This window comes from Ctenocephalides felis, unplaced genomic scaffold (genome assembly GCF_003426905.1).
Source record: "Ctenocephalides felis isolate EL2017-DRISC unplaced genomic scaffold, ASM342690v1 CF-g0.4_SCAFFOLD_03571, whole genome shotgun sequence".
NCBI lineage: Eukaryota > Metazoa > Arthropoda > Insecta > Siphonaptera > Pulicidae > Ctenocephalides > Ctenocephalides felis.
In genome coordinates this window covers 65,924,172-65,947,886 of record NW_020539725.1, presented here as the reverse complement: position 1 = coordinate 65,947,886, position 23,715 = coordinate 65,924,172, and the positions used below count along the sequence as shown (strand labels likewise).

Sequence of the window (23,715 nt, the reverse complement as noted above, 5' to 3'; positions counted from 1 at the left end):
AGTAGATTCCCTTCTTTGTAATTTTACTTTTACTTGCTTGTCAGTAGAGTCCCTTTTTGCAATCTTATTTTTAGTAGAGCCTCTTTCTAACGTTACTTTTAGTTTGCTCATCAGTAGTGTCCCTTTTTGGTAATTTTATTTTTAGTTTGCTAGTCAGTAGAGTCTCTTCTTGGTAATTTTATTTTTAGTTCTGGTAGTCAGCAGAGTCCCTTTTGACAAAATTTAAGAAATTAAGAAATATCACTTGGTGGAGGCAAGAGTATGGTAAAATATCACGTGTATTTATTTTTTACCTGAATTTAAAAAAAAATCCAAACATTTTCAAAAAAAATCCAAACTTTTTAAAAAAAAAAAAAAAAATTTAAATTTTTTTCTAGTAAGTAAAACTACACGTGGTGTTTGGTGAGGAAAAGGGTGTAATTTGCAATATCACCACGTATCACCAAGGGGAAGAGAAGGGGAGAACTCCAAAAATCTTTAAAAATTCCACACGCGATTAATGGATGCCCCCCCCCCCTTAGTTTGCTCGTCAGTAGAGTCCCTTTTTTGCAATTTTATTCTAAGTTTGCTCGCCAGTTGAAATACTTTTTGTATTTTATTCTTAGTTTAATAGTACAAATTTTACTTACCTATAATGTAAAGAATTCCTAGACACAACCTTGCTGACAATTTTCCTGACTTGAGCCCTCGACAAAGCCAAACCAAGGGTATATATCAATTCCTCAACGTCCTTCTCAAAAATATAACCGCAATGCGTCTGATCAAAATAGACAAACGACAGCAACAAATTAGGATCCTTTGTAACCATCTTATTCCGTTTGGAACTTTTGGAACGACTCGAAGACCTATAATGATCATCATCATAGTCATCGTCGTCGTCATCGCGACTTCCGCCTCTGTGATCTGATCTTTTATCTTCAGATCTTTTATCATCGGATTTTTTATCGCTCCTTTCAGATTTGTCATCGGCTTTTTTGTCCGAATCCTTTTTATCGCCGTCAGTCGATGACGACACTTTCGATGAGGACTCTTCTGTGGATTTTCTGTTGCCGGAATCATAGGACGAAGGTTTGTCTTTTTTGGGTTCCTCCTTGGGTTTTTCGGGTTGCGATTGCAGAGATCGGTAGATGTTGAAGCCGAAATCTCGCATTAACATTTCGTTGAATAATTCGGCAAAGAGCGACACCTGGGAATAAAAAAAATAAAATTGTAATTAGATTTACAAAAATTAATAAATATATAATATCATTTGGGGGTCGTTTATTCTTCACGTAAAAGCGGTTTGACCAAAAAATCAAGCGAGAAGGGAGGGTCTAAGAAGATATCACGTGTTTTCATTTTTTACATGAGTATAAAAAAAATCCAACATATTTAACTTCCCATAGGGTAGTTAAAGTAATGGGCCAAAAATCGAAAATAAATTTTTTGCATTTCTCGACGTTTTGAAGGTTTCTGAACATTTTGGCATACCTCAGAATAAATGGATGTGTGTGTATGTGTGTGTTTTGTAATGTCCGCATTTTTTCGTCCACGTTTCCGGGCGCGCGGATCAACGCGATTTAAATGATTCAATTATCATTCGATTCCTATTGATAGGGAGATGTGCTGATTGCTTTTGTCAAAGGCAGGTCTACCGTTTCGGAGATACGAAACAAAAGTGCAGAAAATGGCTATTGATTTTTTGCGAGAACGGAGCGTCCGATTTGTATGATTCAAAAAACATGTTATTTGTATGAAGAATTGATGATATTTTTGGGAAGGCATTTCTGGCCTTTTCGGAGATCCAATAAAAAAAGTGAAAAAAATCACATCAAATCATAATAACCTTACATTTCTTTTAAAAATTTTAAAAATTCAAAAATCGAGTTCTAAAAGAAAACTGAATCTTTTTAGAAAATTTAATTTTTAATTTTTGGTACGGGAAGTTCCAGCAATTTGCCTTAAGGCACGATGCAATGCACCACTAGTTTTAATTTTAATTTGGTCGACAGCAGAGTCCCTTTTTTGTAATTGTATATTTAGTTTGCTCATCAGTGGAGTCCCTTTTTCGTAATTTTAATTTTAGTTCAGTCGACAGTAGAATCCCTTTTTGTAATTGTATATTTAGTTTGTTCGTCAGTAGAATTCTTTTTTGTAATTGTATTTTTAGTTTGCTTGTCAGTAGAGCCCCTTCTTTGTAATTTTATTTTTAGTTTGCTAGTCAGTATAGTTCTTTTTTATAATTTTATCTTTAGTAGAACTTCTAGTGAAACTAGAATTTCGTAACAAATATTTATACAGAAAAGGGACTCTACTGACAAGCAAACAAGAATTTCCTAAAAAAGAATTTCTTAGAAAATATTTATACAGAAAAAGGACTACTGACAAGCAAGCTAAAATTTCTTAGGAAATATACAAAAAAAGGGACTCTACTGACAAGCAAAGTTTCAAAACGAACATGATAAATAGTTGAACTGTTGTTTTTTTTTTAACTATATTTTTCTAAACTTACCTCGAAAGAATGCTCTTTCGTATCCTCAGGTCTATAATCAAGGAGTAACGACAACGACATGACGATACAGTCAAACTTGCCCGATTTTGCAACCTTCGACGGATGCACTATAATATGCGGAGCCTCAGGTAAAGTATAACGTTTCTCCAAAGCAAGACGTTCCTTTTCATCTGCTCTCCTGCTATCATCCTAAAAAACAGAATGTCAGAGTCATAATTCAAATGAATTAGAATTTTAATCATACATATGATAAATAATTTATATTACATGTTTTTTCTTTCTATCGCTCGATTCCTCTCTGGATTTTTCATCAAACTCCAAAGTTTTACTATTTTCATTGGCCTTGTCGTTGGATTTTTTCTCTTCTTCTTCCAATTTTTGTGCTTCCTCCTCTTCGTCTTCCCGATCAACTTTATCTGCTTCAGCTTTTAGGGCTTTCACCAATCGAGCTATTAGCTGCGATTTTAAACCTGAAAAAAAATCCACTTAACGGTCGGGTTTTTTTTCGTGAAAAAGTGATCTAAAAGAGCAGGTTTTTTTATTGCGGATTTTAAAAGTTTAATTGATGTAATATGTGTTTCTGATAACATTTTCTTTTTATTTATTTTATTTTTGTTTAAAATTAACAATAAATATTATAATACCGATGACCGCTTTGATGGTTTTGGACTACCTTTATGCTTCATGTATAAACTATTGTGTTATAATATGATAAATAATACGAAATTTTTATTTAATAACTTTTAAATTTTAATAATATCTATTTATCTAAAAATAACATAAATTTGTGAACAAATAAGAAAATTCAACAATATATAATTATTAGAGCAAATGTACGTGTAAAAACTCTAAAAGTTAAAAACAAAATAGATGGATTCTTGCCTAATTAGAGATAAAACACTCCAATGTAATCTTCAATTGATTCCTATCAAAAATAACACAAACATATAACAATAACATGTCCCTTGATGGATATTCAGAAAGGCGGTTTTTACATGTTTATTTCTATTACGCTGAAGGAGCAATTCATTGCTTCGACAAACGACCAGAATTCAAGTTCGTTTCCTTTATAAATATTTTCTAAAAAATAGCTCGGCAGTAGACGGACTCTACTAGCTTAAAAAATATTTATGCAGAAAAGGGACTCTACTGACGAGCAAACCAAAATTTCTTTGTAAAATTAGAAATATTTCTAATTTACTTACAACTAGATTATTTTGGTTTTCAAAATAAGGTATTACAAAATTTATAGTTATACCAATTTACAAATGTCTTACCTTTAGAATTGATGCTCCTAGCCTCGAGTTCCAACCGCAAATCGGTGACTTTCATCGTCTTAGGATCCAATTCCGAAAAATGTGTTGGTTCTGGTTTCTGATCACCAGAAATCAAACCGGAATCATCCTGCAAACGAACATAAATTCATGAAACGCAACAAACAAAAATAAAATCAAAAACTAATCTCCATTCACACTTCACGATTTCATCTACAACCATTCATCTATCAACTAAATTGTCAACTGCTTTTCCCCTGGTAATAATCTAATATGTATGTTACTATCGCTACCCCATCGAATTAAAAAATAAAAACTGAAAAGCAATTATAAAAATCTCCATGTTTACGTTCATTGATTGAGAGACATATTATATAAATAAATGTTTATAAAAAGCAAAAGTAAAATAATAATAGTACCCTGGAAATTAATATATCATAAGAAATGTCTCATCGAGGTTAACGAAGGTTAGGAGCACCAACCTCAACCAAGATTCAACAAAGCTGGATGATCACAGTCATATGGATTGACGAAACATTAATTGTTGACAGGAGTCAGGAGATATAGTGTTATGTAACAGAAAAAAATATTAGTCATTTATAATTAGATAACCTATCTGAATTAATTACATACATGTCTATTTGGAATAGTTTTAAGGGAGGAACTAATTTTTACAAAGATTACACGTGATGAGAAATAGATCAAGATTAGATTTTGATCTAATTTTAATTTTTGAAATAAATTGATTTTTGAACAACGACAGTAACCCCGATTTGCGAGCCGGTAAACACGAGTGTTTCGAAATACGAGCCGCCAAAAGAGAGATTTGATGATACGAGTAGAGTCGCCTTAGAGTCTGTACAATTATTTGGCAAAGAACTCTAGTTTGCTTGTCAGTAAAATCCCTTTGCTAGTTTGCTCGTCAGTAGAGTCCCGTTTATGTCCAAGACATTTTCGTTTGATCGCCAGTGGAGTCCCTTTTCTGTCTAAGAAATTTTAGTTTGCTCGTCAGTAGAGTCCCTTTTCTGTCTAAGAAATTTTAGTTTGCTTGTCAGTAGAGTCCCTTTTCTGTCTAAGAAATTTTAGTTTGCTCGTCAGTAGAGTCCCTTTTCTATTTAAGAAATTTTAGTTTGATCTTTTTTTGTGTTAATATTTCCAAAAAAAGATCCAGTTTGCTCTTCAGTAGAGTTCCTTTCCTATATAAATATTTCCAAAGAAATTCCAGTTTGCTCGTCACTAGAATCCCTTTCCTGTATAAATATTTTCTAAGAAATTTTAGTTTGCTCGTCAGTAGAGTCCCTTTTCTGTATAAATATTTTCGATGAAATATTAGTTTGCTCGTCAGTAGAGTCCCTTTTCGACAAATATTTTCACGACACGTTCATACACACACTTCTTCCAAAATTCGCATCAAACGATTCAGAAAGACTTGAGACGTCGTGAAAACAAAATTAGCAAATCGGGTTTATTGGCAAAAACGTAAACTTCTTCGGAAAGTTAGATATATTTAAAAAAAATCTGATTAAATTTTATTTATGCATACATACTTTCGCAAAAGGACAAGTATAAAATCAAGGTAGGAATGATAACATTCTAGATCCTCCCCCCACGAAGGGCAAAGCGGAGGTTTTAGTCGGTATTATACCCAGGCGGTATTGAGTCCGACATACCCAGTCAAAAGACCTAGTACGGGATGAAATAAAATAAATGCCTTTCCTTCGCTATACAAAAAGAAACACCTCTTTCGCATTAAACGATTCAGAACATAAAATTATCAAATCGGATTTACTGGCTAACGCAAACTTTTTCGGAACTTTAATTTTATATTAAAAAAAAATCTTATTAACTTTTATATGTATAAATACACATGCATATATACACTCAATTTAATTTTAGTATCCAACGATTTAGAACGACTTGAGACGTCGAGAATACATTATATTCAGAGTCAATTATAAAAAAAATCAAATTAAATTGTTTGTTTAAATACATATCATTACCAATTTTTGTATCAAACGAATCAGAACGACCTGAAACGTCTAAAATACATGAAATTATAAATCGGATTTATTGGCTAACGCAAACTTTTTCGGAACGTTATTTATATAAAAAATATATTAAATTTATACATAAATACACACACAAAAACACACTTCTTACTCAAATTCTCATGTCGAACGATTCATAATGACTTGAGACGTCGAGAAAACAATAGCAAATCGGATTTAATGACAAAAACGTTAACTTCTTCGGAAAGTTAATTATATGATAAAATTATTGATTAAATTTTATATATTGATACACATACATTTCAATTTTTGTATCAAACGACTTCAAAGATAGAAAATGCATAAAATTAGCATATCGGATTTACTGGCGAAAACAAACTTTTTCGAAACGTTAATTACATAAGAAAATCTAGAATTAAAATTTAAATGATAATACTGTTTAAATCTGTTACATAACACCTCTATCCTCCTCCCATCCTCGTTTGTTTCTCAAATCCATCTAGATCTACAAAATGTTGATCAGAAGAAACCTAAAATATCATGTCATGAATATATTTACAATCAGCCAAATACATCACTTCCATCAGCTATTCGATCGACCAGCGAGATAAAAAAGAAAGACCAGGATTAAAATCTGTGTGTGTGTAAAACTATATAATATTAACTGTAATCATGTTGCTAGATTTGTTGCTCTCTGCATCGGCATCCTTGCTGGCAGCACCAGTAACACCGACACCAGCAGCAGCACCAGCACTGGCAGCAGCAGCAGCAGCAGCAGGATCTGCTGGAGACTCGGTAACACTTTTATCTGTTTCATTGGATTTTGCGAAGGCGTCATCTTTGCCGTGCAATAGCCGACGATATCCATCGGTCAGACTATCCCACTCCAGCCTGGTCGGGACACAGCTCCAAACATCTGGCAGGAATATAACAACTGTTTCGACACGAGCTGGCACCTGTCGACCCTTGTGAGTTGACACGCTCCGTCTGTAGTACAGCTCCACAAACCGGTACCTACAGTGACAGGCCATATTCTAATGTATAGGATCGTTTGGTAAAAGAGTCATATGATATACTAAACATGGCAAACTTGGTTTAGTATCATCATATAACTGCGATTGATAAACTAATTTTGCACAAATGATAAAAGCAACACTACAAACATGGATATAGAAAAGAGAAATGTTGAAAGATTAAATCACATTGACTGTCCCACAATGTAAAATACAAAATTAGTCAGAAAGCGGAATAGATGCTTGAAAGTAGTATCAGTAAAATATAGTAAAAAAACAACATTCCAAAGGTACAAATTCAATATTGATATTTTCTCATTTGTTTATGAAGAAAGGAAAATAATTGAAAAATCCAAATACACCATGGTACCCCGACATACGAGTGTTTCGAGATACGTAGAATCCGATTAGTATGACGCCGGATATATTGACAACCGCTTAATATAAATATAAAAAAACAGCTGTCTAGTCGGATATATTGACTTCGCTTACATTGACATGTCGCTTATAATGACCCATTTTTGCAAAAAAATATGTCCAATTATAATGACCGACATGATTTTACATGATGTGGCCAAGTCTACGAAAGCAATTGCTATGTCTTTTGTGAATAGTAGCACCAGGGACTGTTTTTACAATAAAATTATGCAAAGAAATCAATCAAAAATTACTGATTACTTACATTAAAAAAACACATTTGTATGTTTATGGGTAGGGTAGACTAATTATTAATGGCCCACCACGGATATCTCATAAACAAATAAAATTAGATTTTTTTAAACAATTATATTTGATAGTAGAGGGCAAAAAATGTATAAATTCATAACCAGCCATCACCTTTATTCTTATGATTTTGCTATCAAAAGATAAGCAGCACATGACTGCGATAAAAAGGACCAGCTGAACCTTTACTTTGGCAAAGGTGTAAGCAATAAAATAGTTAAGTTTAAAAAAAACAATTTTACAAGAGATTAATTGAATAAATTGTTATTCCGGCTCTTCTGATGAATATTTCTGACCAATAGCAGATCAATGTAATATACTGTGTTGTCTTTGTAACAAATGTACCCACAGAATTAATATTGTGCATTAGTTCAATAATGTAGCATAAAATGCCTTTAAAATTTAATAAAAAAAATTGCATCTGTTCGCCCCCTGATTGTTCCACTTTACCTCGTATGCGAAGTAAAATGGGTCAGATACCAAATGTTTAAAAAATATAATATTTATATAATTAGGAATTATGTACGTATGTATGTAAGTTTTTCTGAACATAGTTCGATAGATGCTTCTTTGATGTATGTTATGTGTTGTTCATTGGGTTTAGACAGTATAATTACCGTAAGTCAAATTGGACCGTTGTGCCCCCGCCCTACCCTATGTCAATTTTATTTTATATTAAATTTTAATGTGTCATTTTTACTTTTAATTAAAACGTTTGTATAGGCTTTTTTTTAAATTACTGAAACATGTAACATATTTGCATATTAAAATAGTTTTTCTTCAGTACGCTTTTAATGACGACCGGTTAGTATGACGAGATTTCGGCGTCCCTTCGATGTCATACTAAGCGGATTCTACTGTACGAGCAAAATAGTGCTTTGTAGCATCAACATACGAGCTTTGAGCGAATAAAAAATATTGTTAATTGCAAAAAAATATATAAAAAATTTCGTCAGTTGCAACAATGATATTCGACAGAAATATTTTGACTATCTAATAACAGTAAAGTACGAGCAAAAGAGCGACTCGTTGCTTCGACATACGAGCAAAATTCGAGATACCAGCTTTGAGCGAATAAGAAAAATGTTAATTGCAAAATGTATATGAAAAATTCGTCGGATGTTACAATGATATTCCTAACAGAAATATTTTGGCTATTTAATAACAATAAAATACAGGTAGACCGTGGTACCCCGACATACGAGCAGCCGCATGAGCACCTAGTTGCTTCGACATACCAGCAAAATTCAAGATACCATCTTTAGACGATTGGGAGTTTTTTTTTAACTTCCCGTAGGATAAGTTATTGTAATCGTCCAAAAATCAAAAATGAAAAATTTTTCATATCTTCACGTTTCAAAAGTTTCTGAACATTATGGCATACCTCAGAAAAAATGCATGTGTTTGTTTGTGTTTGTGTGTGTGGATACAATTTTTCTTCCACCATTTCGAGAACACGGTTCAACCGATTCGAATTACACAAAAAATTCGATTCATAAAGATGGGGAGAAGTAATGATTAGTTTTTGGCAAAAGCAGGTCTAGCCGTTTCGAAGATACGGGGCAAAAATTGCCAAAAGCAACAGTTCAGTTTTTGAAAGAACGCAGCGTTCGACGAAATGAAAAACTGATGATTTTTTGGGAAGGCAGGTCCAGCGCTTTCGGAGATCCAATAAAAACAAGTAAAACTAGTGAGTGCATGGCATCGTTTCTTAAGGCAAATTGCTGGAACTTTCAGTACCGTAATTCAAAATTTGTAAAAGATCAGAAAATTTAGTTTTTTTGAATTATTGAACATTTTGAACACATTTGAAAAATTTTAATATTGAAAAAAATATACCTTTTTCGAAAATACTGTTTTTTTGAAAACTGGAAAATTATTTGCAAACTAACTTTTTTTTGAAAATTTTGATATTTCTTAAAAGTTTTTGATTAACATAAACAAATTATTTAAACGTTTTCATATTGAGGAAACAAAACCATAAAATTTATTTTACAAATATTAATATAGCCCAATGCACAACCTAAAACGCTATAAAATTATAAAGTTTGAATAATAATTTTATCAAAGGAGCATGGCTCTGAACGGATTAGAGACACGGAATGTGGTCATAAAATGATAAATAAAAAAGTACAGAGAAGAATGGATGAAGAAAGGATTCTACTGAGCAAAAGAAAGGAAAACTGGGTTGGACCCATTCTGCAAAAAGAGCCTCCTACAGGACGTCGTCGAAAGTAAAATAGAAAGTCTGAAAGGATTGGGAAGAGAAAAAAAATGTAGATGATTGACGCATCAGGGCAGAAGTTTTCAAACGAATGCATAAAAGTGCATATAAAAAGTGTTTAAGGGTAATGGAAATAATAAATAAAGGATGGAAAGGAAATCATTGATTTGTGATGCTTTCGCACCACGGACCTACCTTCGAGCAGACTACTATTTGTTATATATTCAATATATTCAATAATGACTATGATTAAAAACTATGAAAAATTTTACTAATAAAGAAGAATGATGAAAACCAGTCAAACACCACAAAGTCCCATATATGTGTGTGCATTACACAAAAATCTATCTTATCTACTCCATGCAAGTAAACAAAGAGTATAAATATATACCCATGCACATTATTATTACTAAATAAAAAGTCAATTTTCTTCCCTCTTGCAAACACCAATCATCACAATACATACCATTGCGTGCAGTTCGATAGATCAATTCCCGTTAGGCTTCTGCAGGTCCTGATAGCAGTTTTGATCAATACGCTAGGATTCCTTTCGGGATTAGGACCGTCCAGGGAAGGACTCCATGGACCTCCGATTGCCATGGTTTCATTTTTGCCTCTTAGGCCGACGAGGAAATTAATGAGACGTGTTGGGTGCACAAAAGTGGCATCATCGGCATTGTCGTCTTCGGCTAAGGAACAACATTTGCGGTAGACTTCTTCCATGGCTGGCATACTCATTAGCATAACCTGAAAAGAAAAAGATAATAATAAAAACAATTCTAAACTTAACAGTTGAAAAAGAAAAAAATTTAAACAAAAAGAAACATGGTAATTGTAAAATTTATTAGAAAATACTAATGTATTTATTAATTTCAATTATTACCTTGGCAGAAAAAAGATAATCAGCATCAGGAGGATCCTGAACATCATTCGTCTTCGAACTAATCGGTTCAACATCTTTATGCATAACATGAAAGCTGCAAGGCTTCGACAGTGTAAACGGGACGTCTGGTGGAAAAGCTTCGACCCACATCATGTGAGTTTTGAAAAATCGGATGGTATATAAAGATTTGTGTAACGACGAGTAAGTTCAATAACATCCGCTTCATGACTTGAAAATAGATAAAACACAATAGATTTACAATTCAAAGGTAAAGGTGAGGTGTGTATGTACTTACAGGTTTAGTGCAATTTTAGGTATCTGCACCATATATCTGGAAACCAGTCTGTTTCTTCTGCGACTTTTTGGTGATCTTGATCTTCTGCGAGATGGACTGTGTTTATCTTTTTCATCACGATCTTTGTCACGACCTACACGGTCCCTGTCACGATCGTCACGTCTTTTCCTACGCTCAGCTTCTTCAGCCTAATAATAAATACGAACATGTTTTTAAGAAAAATGAATTGTAAAGTTATATTATCATTAGTATATTTTTATTTCTACCTCAGAATCCCGATGTCTGTCATCTTTCTCCTTCCTATCTTTATCAGACCTCCGTGGAGCACTAGATTTAGTAATACTCCTCGAAGTGCTCCTATTACTTCCAAAACTTCCATTCTGACTAGGCTCCGGAGGAGGAACAGCATTGTATTTAGAAGTCTGAGAGAATCCTTTGCTACTTCTGTTATTAGCATTATTACTCAATGGCAAGACCTGTATCCTCGTAGCATTCCACTTAAAAGGCATATTAGAACTAAAAGTGGCTTCAACCAAAACTCTATCCCCGAGAGATGGATTTGAACCTTTGACACAAGCATTTGTTTGAAAGAATACATCATCATCGACAAAACCAAAATCGTTGTGGATTTTTGTGACAGTGCCTGTGAATACTCTTTGTTTGGTGCTCGGGGCCTGCTGGGTAGTAGTTGTAGTTACTTGCTGTGTTGGCTGGAAACTTTGGCTGTTAATAGCTCTAGGATTTGGATAAGCCACAGCTGTCATTTGAGGAAAAATCTGTCCTTGGCTTATTTGTTGCATTTGCTGGATGCCTATGGCTTGATTTTGGATCTGTTGCTGTATTCCTAGGTTCTGAGCGAATAATGGTTGTGGGGGCTGATATTGCATCATGTTTTGCTGTTGGATGTTGGTTAAAATTGATGCTGTTTGTAAATTTGCAATATTTTGAACTTGCTGCTGTTGGGTCGTGGTGTTTGTTCGAGCCCATGGAGGGTTTTTAGCTGTTCCGTACACTTGTTTACTCATTTTATTAAATAATACTTACAGCAATCAAATGTTTTACGGATTTTTGTATATAAACAATCAGAGCGCGCACTTATTAATAAATCACTTTGATACGGTTGCCATTTTGTTTTGTATTTACAATTTCAACACACATTGCCAGATGACATTTTTTTGCGCCAATACTTTTGCACGTGTTTTAAAAATTATAATAACACTTTATCAAGTTTTTATATTACATTTATTCTTTAACAAAATAACTATATTTTTTACTTTAATCTGTGTTAAGCACCTTTGTTTATTTTTGTATTACTTTTAAATCAACTTATTGCCTGATGTGGTATTCAACATTTCTTTTATGGTGTCTAAAATTGTCGAATTAGGCAATACTGACACTTTCATATCTATCTATGACTGACACCATTGTCTAGGACCCTAGTCTAGGACTGACACACTCGAAAGTCAGACGCTCAATCCGATTTCTTTGCATAAAATATCCCCAAACATATCTAATAAACTAATATCATTTGTAAATTATCAGAATCAAGTATTTAAATATACGTTAAACAAGAATCTATAATTATTTTTAAAAAATAGTGTTACAGTTATATCAGGAATAAAAATAACATCGGACTACATTTTAAGGCTATTTTGTACGTCAGGTAAATTAATCAAAAGCATCAAAATAATACCGTACCAGGATATAATTAAATATCCCTCTGGAAAAGAATTTAAAAATTTGAATGGATTTTTAAAAACGTAAAGTGAATTTTTCAAAAAATAGTTATTTACAACAAGATTGGTGTAGTGAATCAATTATGAGATGCGAACAATAGTGTTAAAACAAAATAGACACAAATTTTATGACAAAACACTAATTTTACTTTTTTTGTACTTTTAAAACGTTTTGAGGGCATTAAGTCAATTTAAAAGTTTTTCTATTTAATTTTAATAAAATCGTAGGCTTTTCTTTTACAATAAATTAAAAATTATTGAATTGAATGAAATGAGAATTAAAAAAATATTGATTATGCTTTAAATTTGTGGAATTATGTAAAAATTGACTTTACTTTAGATGCATGATTATTTTTTTTAAATAATTATTCTTCTCTGAAAATGAACTTAATATTATAACTTTCTTTCAATGATTTTAATAAACTTTTTTGATTTACAAACAAAACACAAATTTTATAAAGATAATTTCATCAATAATATATAATTGGATAAATGTGTTATTGTATTAACTTGTTATAATCAATTGTGTGTTTTGTGTTGTTTTCATAAATTATTTGAAATAATTAGCAGCCTTTCTTTATTAATTAAACGTTTCGACACTTTATGTGTGTTTTTATTAAGCAAGCAGAGTAAACATTTTTTGTAAAAATACAAAAAATAGTTTCACTAAAACAGAATGAGATTCCATTGTCGATTCTAAAATGATGAACATTTCTTTTGTATTAATTTTTTTGGTTATGTAATAATTTTCTTTTTAATAATAATTTGTTTTAAAACAATGTTTGTCCTGGTTGATTGCTGAATGATGTCAAAACGTTTCATTAATAAAAAATAATGTTATTTTTTAACAGTTTTGTATTTCGACGAATTGCCTGCTAATTATTTCAAATCTGTTTCAACGTCGAAAAAGCCTTTAAAACATATATATATATATATATATATATATATATATATATATTTGTATATAATTAAATCTTCTATTTCTAGTATTTTATTCTCGATTGTTTATTCTTATAGATTTACCATCACGGAAGAGCAATATGCATTAAGTTGGATGAGTTTCAAAAACAATTTAATATCGGGCTATCAAGAATTATACAGAGATGAAATGTTTACAGATGTAACATTAGCTGCCGATGGAGTTATTGCTAAATGTCATCGAGCTGTGTTAGCAATCAGTTCAAATTTTTTTAAAATCATGTTAGAAAGCTGTACTGGAAATAATCACCCTATAAGTAATAAATGAATTTTATTATTTCATGTGTACTTTAGAATTGTTTTTATATTATATTTTTATAGTATATCTCAATAATATTTCACAACAAAACTTGAAAAATCTATTGGAGTTTATTTACTACGGAGAGACTAGAGTTGAACATGCAGATTTATCTCAGTTTATATTGAATGCAGAATCGTTACAAATTAAAGGATTAACTGGTCCTGAAGTAAGTTGTAGATTCACAAATGGAATTATAATTGAAGTGTACTTGTACTTCAATATTTTAAAATAATATTTGTTTTGTATTCAGACGGGTGCCACTAAACAGACAAGATCAATAAAAAAAAAGGCTTCACAGAGTTTAGAAAATGAAATAGAATCTCCCAAAATGATAGAAGGTATAAAAATTCTTTTCATTTTAATTATTTACTAGATTTACCTGATAATGAGACTTTATTTATTTAACAAAAAAGCTAAAAGTTTCTGTATTTTTTTAATTTTAAATGCCATCTGTTTCCTATATGAAGTTAATTGAAAATTTTCATTACATACAATATTTGGTCTACAATTATTTCTTGGTTTTATTTCACACTTTTGGCCTTTCTCATGTTTTTAAAGAGATTTAAAAATGAATGAAGCAGGAATGAAAATCCAACCTGTTATTAATATTTATTAACTTCCCGTAGGATAAGTTATAGTAATCACAAAAAAATCTAAAATGAAAATTTTACTTTATCTTCACGTTTCAAAGGTTTCTGAACATTTTGGCATACTTCAGAAAAAATTGATGTATGTGTGTGTGTGTATATGTGTGCGGATACAAATTTTCGTCGACGATTTCAGGAACACGGACCAACCGATTTGAATAATTCAAAAAACATTTGATTTGTATTGATGAGGATACATGCTGATTAGTTTTTGGCAAAGGCAGGTCCAGTCATTTCTGAGATAGGGAGCAAAGAGTGCAGAAAATAGAAATCGAGTTTTTGAGAGAATAGAGCATCTGATTTGAATGATCTAAAGAACATTCAATTTGTATTGATAAAAGGAGACGTGCTGATTAGTTTTTGGCAAAGGCAGGTCCAACCGTTTCGAAGATATAGAGCTAATTATACAAAAAATTGCAGTTTTTGAAAGAACTAAGCATCTGGTTTGAATGATTTAAAAAACTTTCTGCTTGTATTGAAAAAATTCTTACATCTCTTTTTTATTTTCCATAAAATATTATTTTAAAATATTGAAGTACAAGTACACTTCAATTATAATTCCATTTGTGAATCTACAACTTACTTCAGGACCAGTTAATCCTTTAATTTGTAACGATTCTGCATTCAATATAAACTGAGATAAATCTGCATGTTCAACTCTAGTCTCTCCGTAGTAAATAAACTCCAATAGATTTTTCAAGTTTTGTTGTGAAATATTATTGAGATATACTATAAAAATATAATATAAAAACAATTCTAAAGTACACATGAAATTTGCAAAATATTGCAAATTTACAAACAGCATCAATTTTAACCAACATCCAACAGCAAAACATGATGCAATATCAGCCCCCACAACCATTATTCGCTCAGAACCTAGGAATACAGCAACAGATCCAAAATCAAGCCATAGGCATCCAGCAAATGCAACAAATAAGCCAAGGACAGATTTTTCCTCAAATGACAGCTGTGGCTTATCCAAATCCTAGAGCTATTAACAGCCAAAGTTTCCAGCCAACACAGCAAGTAACTACAACTACTACCCAGCAGGCCCCGAGCACCAAACAAAGAGTATTCACAGGCACTGTCACAAAAATCCACAACGATTTTGGTTTTGTCGATGATGATGTATTCATCTAGAAGAATAAAAGATTGGCTGACAATTGGAAATTGAATAGATTGATTAGATTCAAATTTGCGATAAACAAATCTGATTTAAATTATTTTGAATTTGGTTTATAAAATTTGTGCTGTTTGTGATTCATAGATCTAACAAAAGAATAAGCACACTTTTGTGTCAATAAAATATATTGGTTTTACACGGAAGATACGTTCCAAAAAAAAGTGTAACTTGAAAAATTCACTTTTATATGACAAAACCGTGCTAAAGGAAAATCACTATAAAAAGCACTTTTTGCAAGTTTTTAATATGATGAATAACTAACGAAACATAAATATTAATATATTTAATATCGAGGACATTTAATAAATTATAAATATTTAATTTATTTCAATAATAAAACAAATATAAAGAACTATTAAGTATTGCATTTTTTATTGATAAAAATTAAAATTGGTCTGTACAGATATAACCTTTCTTTTACTCTCCAGTTTAAACTACCCGTAGGCGTAGGGTAAGTTATAGTGATCGCAAAAAAAAATCGAAAATGAATTTTTTTTTTGTCTTTACGTTTCAGAGGTTTCTGAACATTTTGGCATACCTTAGAAAAACTGATGTGTGTGTGTATGTGCGCGGATACAAATTTTCGTCGACGATTTAACCGATTATAATCATTCAAAAAACATTCGATTCGTATTAATAAGGAGACGTGCTGATTAGTTTTTATCACAGGCAGGTCTAGCCGTTTCGGAAATACGGGACAAAAAGTGCCAAAGACGGTAACTCAGTTTTTAAGAGAACGGAGTATCCGATTTGAATAACTCAAAAAACATTTTGCTTGTATTGACAATATGAAGAACTGATTAAATTTTTGGGAAGGCAGGTCTAGGGATTTCGGAGATCTAGTAAAAAAAGTAAAAAAAAAAGCCTTTTGGCGGTCAAAAACGATCATTAGACATATGCACATGAAATTATCAGATATTTTCTGGAGATTTTAATAATGTGTGTATCAATTTTGTTTAAATTTCTATGCCCACACAGCACAAGACGATCCGACGAAATTCCGTGGGATGTACGCATGCGGGACACTCGTAGTCCGCGGATCATCCATGGACAGTCCGGCTTGTCCCGTCAGTATCCCTGAAATTTAATTTTGACCGACCCTAGGGATGATCCGTAGGCTATCCCGCGCCGGATATTCCGGCCGTAAGGTTGTACATACATTGTACTTAATTATGGGTTATTTAATTAATAATATCTAGCTGAAAATAATATTGGCATTGATAATATATTAAAAAAACATTAATTTGAAAACATATATTGTATTTCTTAGGATTTCTTAGAATTCTTATAAAACAATTCCTCATAAAAGCAATTCTTATAAAGCAATCAATTACAAATTTTGTTGGTCTTGTACTGGCATTCCTTTTCTGAAACATAGAATGAATAGTTAAAAATAATGAACATAAATATAATATATATATATATATATATATATATATATATATATAAATAATAATATATACTATATTATAGTAATCGGGCGTAACATCAATAAAAAACATGAATTTCTTTCAAAAATTTATTTTACATCCATACATTTCGCCTATAATCCTAGCCTTAATTCAGTGGAAAAATTAGTTAATTTTAGTGTTAAATTAGAATATGGAATGAGGCAACATATGGATGTGAAATAAAATGGGTTTTAAATAAATCTTTAAAAACTCTCGTACTAGTTTTTATTGATCTAACCCCCAAATTTTAAACTCAAAATAATGTATGTATATGATCTTACAATTGATTCCTCATCAACCGTTCGCTGGCATGTCTCAGCCAACTTTTAACTGCCTCTGCAACCGCATGCTTTGTCTCTTTTGGAAGATTTTTGAGTACAGTATCTGTAATTAATAAAAGATGAAATACATCTTATTTATTTAAATACATCTTATTAACCAAAATAATAAAATATTTGTTTGGACACTGTCCTCGCGTGCGGACATGACGGATCGTCCCTGGACCGTACGATTTCGCGGATTTGAGACATCCCAATGCGGACAGTCCTTGTACGGTCCGTGGAATATGCGCGATATTGCAACCGCGTAGCGGACAAGCCGGATAGTCCCCGGACTATCTTGTGCTGTATGGGTGGGTTCCGTACCAATGTTTATCCGTTAAAAGGCTACGCGCTTCAATATTTCGTCTCTATGCAGCTAAAGCAGTGCGATTGCTTTGAAAAAAGTTCAAAATTTCCAAAATATTTCAAAATAAAAAAATATATTTTTCCAAATTTTTTTCTTCCAAAAGATTTTCAAAATTTTAAATTTTCTCAAAAATCCAATTTTTTCAAAGATTAAAAAAAATGGTACGGAAAGTTCCAGCAATTTACCTTAAGGCACAATGCCATACACCATAAGTTTATTACTCATATTTTTTTATAAATGAAAATTTTTGTAAAAAATGATTCCGTTATTTCACCTTGAATTTCGCTATCGATTATATATGAACACTAATTAAGAACAATGATGCTCTTTGTTTTGATATTTGAAACAAACTAGCTTATACGCACATGAAATTTAGTTTTGATCATAAAACGGAAAGTTCCCATATTTTAATCTATAGATTTTCATCACAGATATAGACTACTAAAAATTAGTAACTGTAACATACATTTTGTAGCAAAGTATTTTGATAGTAAAACAATAAAAATGTTATTGTAGATATAAACAAACTATAATTTCGTGTAAATGCAAAAGAAGCTGTAGAAAAAAATATTTTCAAAAACGTCGATGAAAGGTCTAATTTTATCAAAGGTCAAAAAACGCTTCTCATTTTTTCAAACTTTGACGAATTTTTAAAATTAAACGACTTGTCGTAGATATTTTAGTATATTCTATAAAACCTTGACATCTATCGCAAAAAAAAAATTTCATAAAAAAAATTTCTTTAACAGTTAATTACAAGAAAACGACCCGGCCGATCTTTACAAAAAACTAATCAACGCGATTTCCAAACAATATCTTTCAGGCAGTTTTTGAATTTTCAAATTCGATTCAAAATTGCGGGCTAAAACGCGTACGAAAATATTTCCACTTTTCTGATATTAAAAAAGAAACGGTTTGGCTGAATATCGCGTAAAATTGGCAAATGTTAGTCCTCATTGAATTGCATCGAATGGCCCTTAATTTTTTAAATCTGTCCAAACGTCGACGAAAGGTCAAAAATCGGCTCAAGCATACTTTTACCAAATTTTCTCTCATTGGATTGCGAATTATTTTCTATATAACCGGGTGAAAAAATCACAAAAAGGCTTTTGCAACACAAGAAGTGAAACTCTCAAACAACTAACTACAAATATTAATTAATAAATATTTATCAAGTACCTCTGACTTGTGTGAATCCCATATCATAGTTATCAGCCGGGTCTTCTATATAATCATCGTTGGTATTTTCATCAACTTTCATTTCGCGTGTTCGTATATATGATGGTTCGATTACTTCTTGGATATCTTGGCAGGTTTGTCTTTTCAAAAGGTTCTCATTATGCTCTTCTGCAGCCTTTATGTGTTCTAGGTCTTCTTGGATATCTTGGCAGGTTTGTCTTTTCAAAAGGTTCTCATTATGCTCTTCTGCAGCCTTTATGTGTTCTAGGTCTTCTTGGATATCTTGGCAGGTTTGTCTTTTCAAAAGGTTCTCATTATGCTCTTCTGCAGCCTTTATGTGTTCTAGGTCTTCTTGGATATCTTGGCAGGTTTGTCTTTTCAAAAGGTTCTCATTATGCTCTTCTGCAGCCTTTATGTGTTCTAGGTCTTCTTGGATATCTTGGCAGGTTTGTCTTTTCAAAAGGTTCTCATTATGCTCTTCTGCAGCCTTTATGTGTTCTAGGTCTTCTTGGATATCTTGGCAGGTTTGTCTTTTCAAAAGGTTCTCATTATGCTCTTCTGCAGCCTTTATGTGTTCTAGGTCTTCTTGGATATCTTGGCAGGTTTGTCTTTTCAAAAGGTTCTCATTATGCTCTTCTGCAGCCTTTATGTGTTCTAGGTCTTCTTGGATATCTTGGCAGGTTTGTCTTTTCAAAAGGTTCTCATTATGCTCTTCTGCAGCCTTTATGTGTTCTAGGTCTTCTTGGATATCTTGGCAGGTTTGTCTTTTCAAAAGGTTCTCATTATGCTCTTCTGCAGCCTTTATGTGTTCTAGGTCTTCTTGGATATCTTGGCAGGTTTGTCTTTTCAAAAGGTTCTCATTATGCTCTTCTGCAGCCTTTATGTGTTCTAGGTCTTCTTGGATATCTTGGCAGGTTTGTCTTTTCAAAAGGTTCTCATTATGCTCTTCTGCAGCCTTTATGTGTTCTAGGTCTTCTTGGATATCTTGGCAGGTTTGTCTTTTCAAAAGGTTCTCATTATGCTCTTCTGCAGCCTTTATGTGTTCTAGGTCTTCTTGGATATCTTGGCAGGTTTGTCTTTTCAAAAGGTTCTCATTATGCTCTTCTGCAGCCTTTATGTGTTCTAGGTCTTCTTGGATATCTTGGCAGGTTTGTCTTTTCAAAAGGTTCTCATTATGCTCTTCTGCAGCCTTTATGTGTTCTAGGTCTTCTTGGATATCTTGGCAGGTTTGTCTTTTCAAAAGGTTCTCATTATGCTCTTCTGCAGCCTTTATGTGTTCTAGGTCTTCTTGGATATCTTGGCAGGTTTGTCTTTTCAAAAGGTTCTCATTATGCTCTTCTGCAGCCTTTATGTGTTCTAGGTCTTCTTGGATATCTTGGCAGGTTTGTCTTTTCAAAAGGTTCTCATTATGCTCTTCTGCAGCCTTTATGTGTTCTAGGTCTTCTTGGATATCTTGGCAGGTTTGTCTTTTCAAAAGGTTCTCATTATGCTCTTCTGCAGCCTTTATGTGTTCTAGGTCTTCTTGGATATCTTGGCAGGTTTGTCTTTTCAAAAGGTTCTCATTATGCTCTTCTGCAGCCTTTATGTGTTCTAGGTCTTCTTGGATATCTTGGCAGGTTTGTCTTTTCAAAAGGTTCTCATTATGCTCTTCTGCAGCCTTTATGTGTTCTAGGTCTTCTTGGATATCTTGGCAGGTTTGTCTTTTCAAAAGGTTCTCATTATGCTCTTCTGCAGCCTTTATGTGTTCTAGGTCTTCTTGGATATCTTGGCAGGTTTGTCTTTTCAAAAGGTTCTCATTATGCTCTTCTGCAGCCTTTATGTGTTCTAGGTCTTCTTGGATATCTTGGCAGGTTTGTCTTTTCAAAAGGTTCTCATTATGCTCTTCTGCAGCCTTTATGTGTTCTAGGTCTTCTTGGATATCTTGGCAGGTTTGTCTTTTCAAAAGGTTCTCATTATGCTCTTCTGCAGCCTTTATGTGTTCTAGGTCTTCTTGGATATCTTGGCAGGTTTGTCTTTTCAAAAGGTTCTCATTATGCTCTTCTGCAGCCTTTATGTGTTCTAGGTCTTCTTGGATATCTTGGCAGGTTTGTCTTTTCAAAAGGTTCTCATTATGCTCTTCTGCAGCCTTTATGTGTTCTAGGTCTTCTTGGATATCTTGGCAGGTTTGTCTTTTCAAAAGGTTCTCATTATGCTCTTCTGCAGCCTTTATGTGTTCTAGGTCTTCTTGGATATCTTGGCAGGTTTGTCTTTTCAAAAGGTTCTCATTATGCTCTTCTGCAGCCTTTATGTGTTCTAGGTCTTCTTGGATATCTTGGCAGGTTTGTCTTTTCAAAAGGTTCTCATTATGCTCTTCTGCAGCCTTTATGTGTTCTAGGTCTTCTTGGATATCTTGGCAGGTTTGTCTTTTCAAAAGGTTCTCATTATGCTCTTCTGCAGCCTTTATGTGTTCTAGGTCTTCTTGGATATCTTGGCAGGTTTGTCTTTTCAAAAGGTTCTCATTATGCTCTTCTGCAGCCTTTATGTGTTCTAGGTCTTCTTGGATATCTTGGCAGGTTTGTCTTTTCAAAAGGTTCTCATTATGCTCTTCTGCAGCCTTTATGTGTTCTAGGTCTTCTTGGATATCTTGGCAGGTTTGTCTTTTCAAAAGGTTCTCATTATGCTCTTCTGCAGCCTTTATGTGTTCTAGGTCTTCTTGGATATCTTGGCAGGTTTGTCTTTTCAAAAGGTTCTCATTATGCTCTTCTGCAGCCTTTATGTGTTCTAGGTCTTCTTGGATATCTTGGCAGGTTTGTCTTTTCAAAAGGTTCTCATTATGCTCTTCTGCAGCCTTTATGTGTTCTAGGTCTTCTTGGATATCTTGGCAGGTTTGTCTTTTCAAAAGGTTCTCATTATGCTCTTCTGCAGCCTTTATGTGTTCTAGGTCTTCTTGGATATCTTGGCAGGTTTGTCTTTTCAAAAGGTTCTCATTATGCTCTTCTGCAGCCTTTATGTGTTCTAGGTCTTCTTGGATATCTTGGCAGGTTTGTCTTTTCAAAAGGTTCTCATTATGCTCTTCTGCAGCCTTTATGTGTTCTAGGTCTTCTTGGATATCTTGGCAGGTTTGTCTTTTCAAAAGGTTCTCATTATGCTCTTCTGCAGCCTTTATGTGTTCTAGGTCTTCTTGGATATCTTGGCAGGTTTGTCTTTTCAAAAGGTTCTCATTATGCTCTTCTGCAGCCTTTATGTGTTCTAGGTCTTCTTGGATATCTTGGCAGGTTTGTCTTTTCAAAAGGTTCTCATTATGCTCTTCTGCAGCCTTTATGTGTTCTAGGTCTTCTTGGATATCTTGGCAGGTTTGTCTTTTCAAAAGGTTCTCATTATGCTCTTCTGCAGCCTTTATGTGTTCTAGGTCTTCTTGGATATCTTGGCAGGTTTGTCTTTTCAAAAGGTTCTCATTATGCTCTTCTGCAGCCTTTATGTGTTCTAGGTCTTCTTGGATATCTTGGCAGGTTTGTCTTTTCAAAAGGTTCTCATTATGCTCTTCTGCAGCCTTTATGTGTTCTAGGTCTTCTTGGATATCTTGGCAGGTTTGTCTTTTCAAAAGGTTCTCATTATGCTCTTCTGCAGCCTTTATGTGTTCTAGGTCTTCTTGGATATCTTGGCAGGTTTGTCTTTTCAAAAGGTTCTCATTATGCTCTTCTGCAGCCTTTATGTGTTCTAGGTCTTCTTGGATATCTTGGCAGGTTTGTCTTTTCAAAAGGTTCTCATTATGCTCTTCTGCAGCCTTTATGTGTTCTAGGTCTTCTTGGATATCTTGGCAGGTTTGTCTTTTCAAAAGGTTCTCATTATGCTCTTCTGCAGCCTTTATGTGTTCTAGGTCTTCTTGGATATCTTGGCAGGTTTGTCTTTTCAAAAGGTTCTCATTATGCTCTTCTGCAGCCTTTATGTGTTCTAGGTCTTCTTGGATATCTTGGCAGGTTTGTCTTTTCAAAAGGTTCTCATTATGCTCTTCTGCAGCCTTTATGTGTTCTAGTCTTCTTGGATATCTTGGCAGGTTTGTCTTTTCAAAAGGTTCTCATTATGCTCTTCTGCAGCCTTTATGTGTTCTAGGTCTTCTTGGATATCTTGGCAGGTTTGTCTTTTCAAAGGTTCTCATTATGCTCTTCTGCAGCCTTTATGTGTTCTAGGTCTTCTTGGATATCTTGGCAGGTTTGTCTTTTCAAAAGGTTCTCATTATGCTCTTCTGCAGCCTTTATGTGTTCTAGGTCTTCTTGGATATCTTGGCAGGTTTGTCTTTTCAAAAGGTTCTCATTTGGGCTCTTCTGCAGCCTTTATGTGTTCTAGGTCTTCTTGGATATCTTGGCAGGTTTGTCTTTTCAAAAGGTTCTCATTATGCTCTTCTGCAGCCTTTATGGTTCTAGGTCTTCTGGGATATTTGGCAGGTTTGTCTTTTTCAAAAGGTTCTCATTATGCTCTTCTGCAGCCTTTATGTGTTCTAGGTCTTCTTGGATATCTTGGCAGGTTTGTCTTTTCAAAAGGTTCTCATTATGCTCTTCTGCAGCCTTTATGTGTTCTAGGTCTTCTTGGATATCTTGGCAGGTTTGTCTTTTCAAAAGGTTCTCATTATTGCTCTTCTGCAGCCTTTATGTGTTCTAGGTCTTC

General features: G+C 33.3%; 3 protein-coding genes and 1 long non-coding RNA gene across 4 annotated transcripts in view; 1 reads left to right on the top strand and 3 right to left on the bottom strand.

The window, feature by feature from the left end:
• The window catches only part of LOC113384883 (cell division cycle and apoptosis regulator protein 1-like), a gene marked incomplete in the record, with an annotated part of 25,741 nt that extends 13,709 nt beyond the window's left edge, over positions 1 to 12,032 (bottom strand). The window contains 9 exon segments of the mRNA XM_026622652.1: positions 2,492 to 2,680; positions 2,759 to 2,961; positions 3,769 to 3,895; positions 6,440 to 6,788; positions 10,201 to 10,481; positions 10,618 to 10,787; positions 10,790 to 10,845; positions 10,913 to 11,100; positions 11,179 to 12,032. Of these exon segments, the coding sequence (XP_026478437.1) occupies positions 2,492 to 2,680; positions 2,759 to 2,961; positions 3,769 to 3,895; positions 6,440 to 6,788; positions 10,201 to 10,481; positions 10,618 to 10,787; positions 10,790 to 10,845; positions 10,913 to 11,100; positions 11,179 to 11,937 (2,322 nt within the window).
• Positions 12,033 to 12,369: 337 nt separating this feature from the next.
• Positions 12,370 to 15,845, top strand: LOC113384395 (longitudinals lacking protein-like). The gene is made up of 5 exons (XM_026622110.1): positions 12,370 to 12,575; positions 13,666 to 13,883; positions 13,948 to 14,093; positions 14,178 to 14,265; positions 15,403 to 15,845. The coding sequence occupies exons 2-5, from the start codon at positions 13,703 to 13,705 to the stop codon at positions 15,561 to 15,563; spliced, it is 576 nt and encodes a 191-aa protein (XP_026477895.1). The 5' UTR covers positions 12,370 to 12,575; positions 13,666 to 13,702; the 3' UTR covers positions 15,564 to 15,845.
• A 1,257-nt stretch (positions 15,846 to 17,102) lies between these two features.
• LOC113384397 lies at positions 17,103 to 19,138 on the bottom strand. Its single transcript, XR_003367938.1, has 3 exons — positions 19,075 to 19,138; positions 17,490 to 17,592; positions 17,103 to 17,124 (listed from the first exon to the last, which is right to left on the bottom strand). It is a non-coding gene; the product is annotated as an uncharacterized LOC113384397 (long non-coding RNA).
• A 47-nt stretch (positions 19,139 to 19,185) lies between these two features.
• The window catches only part of LOC113386540 (nuclear-pore anchor-like), an 11,448-nt gene continuing 6,918 nt past the window's right edge, over positions 19,186 to 23,715 (bottom strand). The window contains exons 4-5 of the mRNA XM_026624320.1: positions 19,250 to 23,099; positions 19,186 to 19,200 (exon numbers count right to left, since the gene is read on the bottom strand). Coding sequence (XP_026480105.1) covers positions 19,186 to 19,200; positions 19,250 to 23,099 — 3,865 coding nt within the window. The remainder of the gene's footprint in view (positions 19,201 to 19,249; positions 23,100 to 23,715) is intronic.

Bases quoted from the DNA above. Each gene is read 5' to 3' on its own strand.
- LOC113384395 (XM_026622110.1), top strand. From the start codon at position 13,703: ATGAGTTTCAAAAACAATTTAATATCGGGCTATCAAGAATTATACAGA. The intron at 13,884-13,947 runs GTAATAAATGAA...ATATTTTTATAG, and splicing joins TGGAAATAATCACCCTATAA to TATATCTCAATAATATTTCA. The intron at 14,094-14,177 runs GTAAGTTGTAGA...TTTTGTATTCAG, and splicing joins AAGGATTAACTGGTCCTGAA to ACGGGTGCCACTAAACAGAC.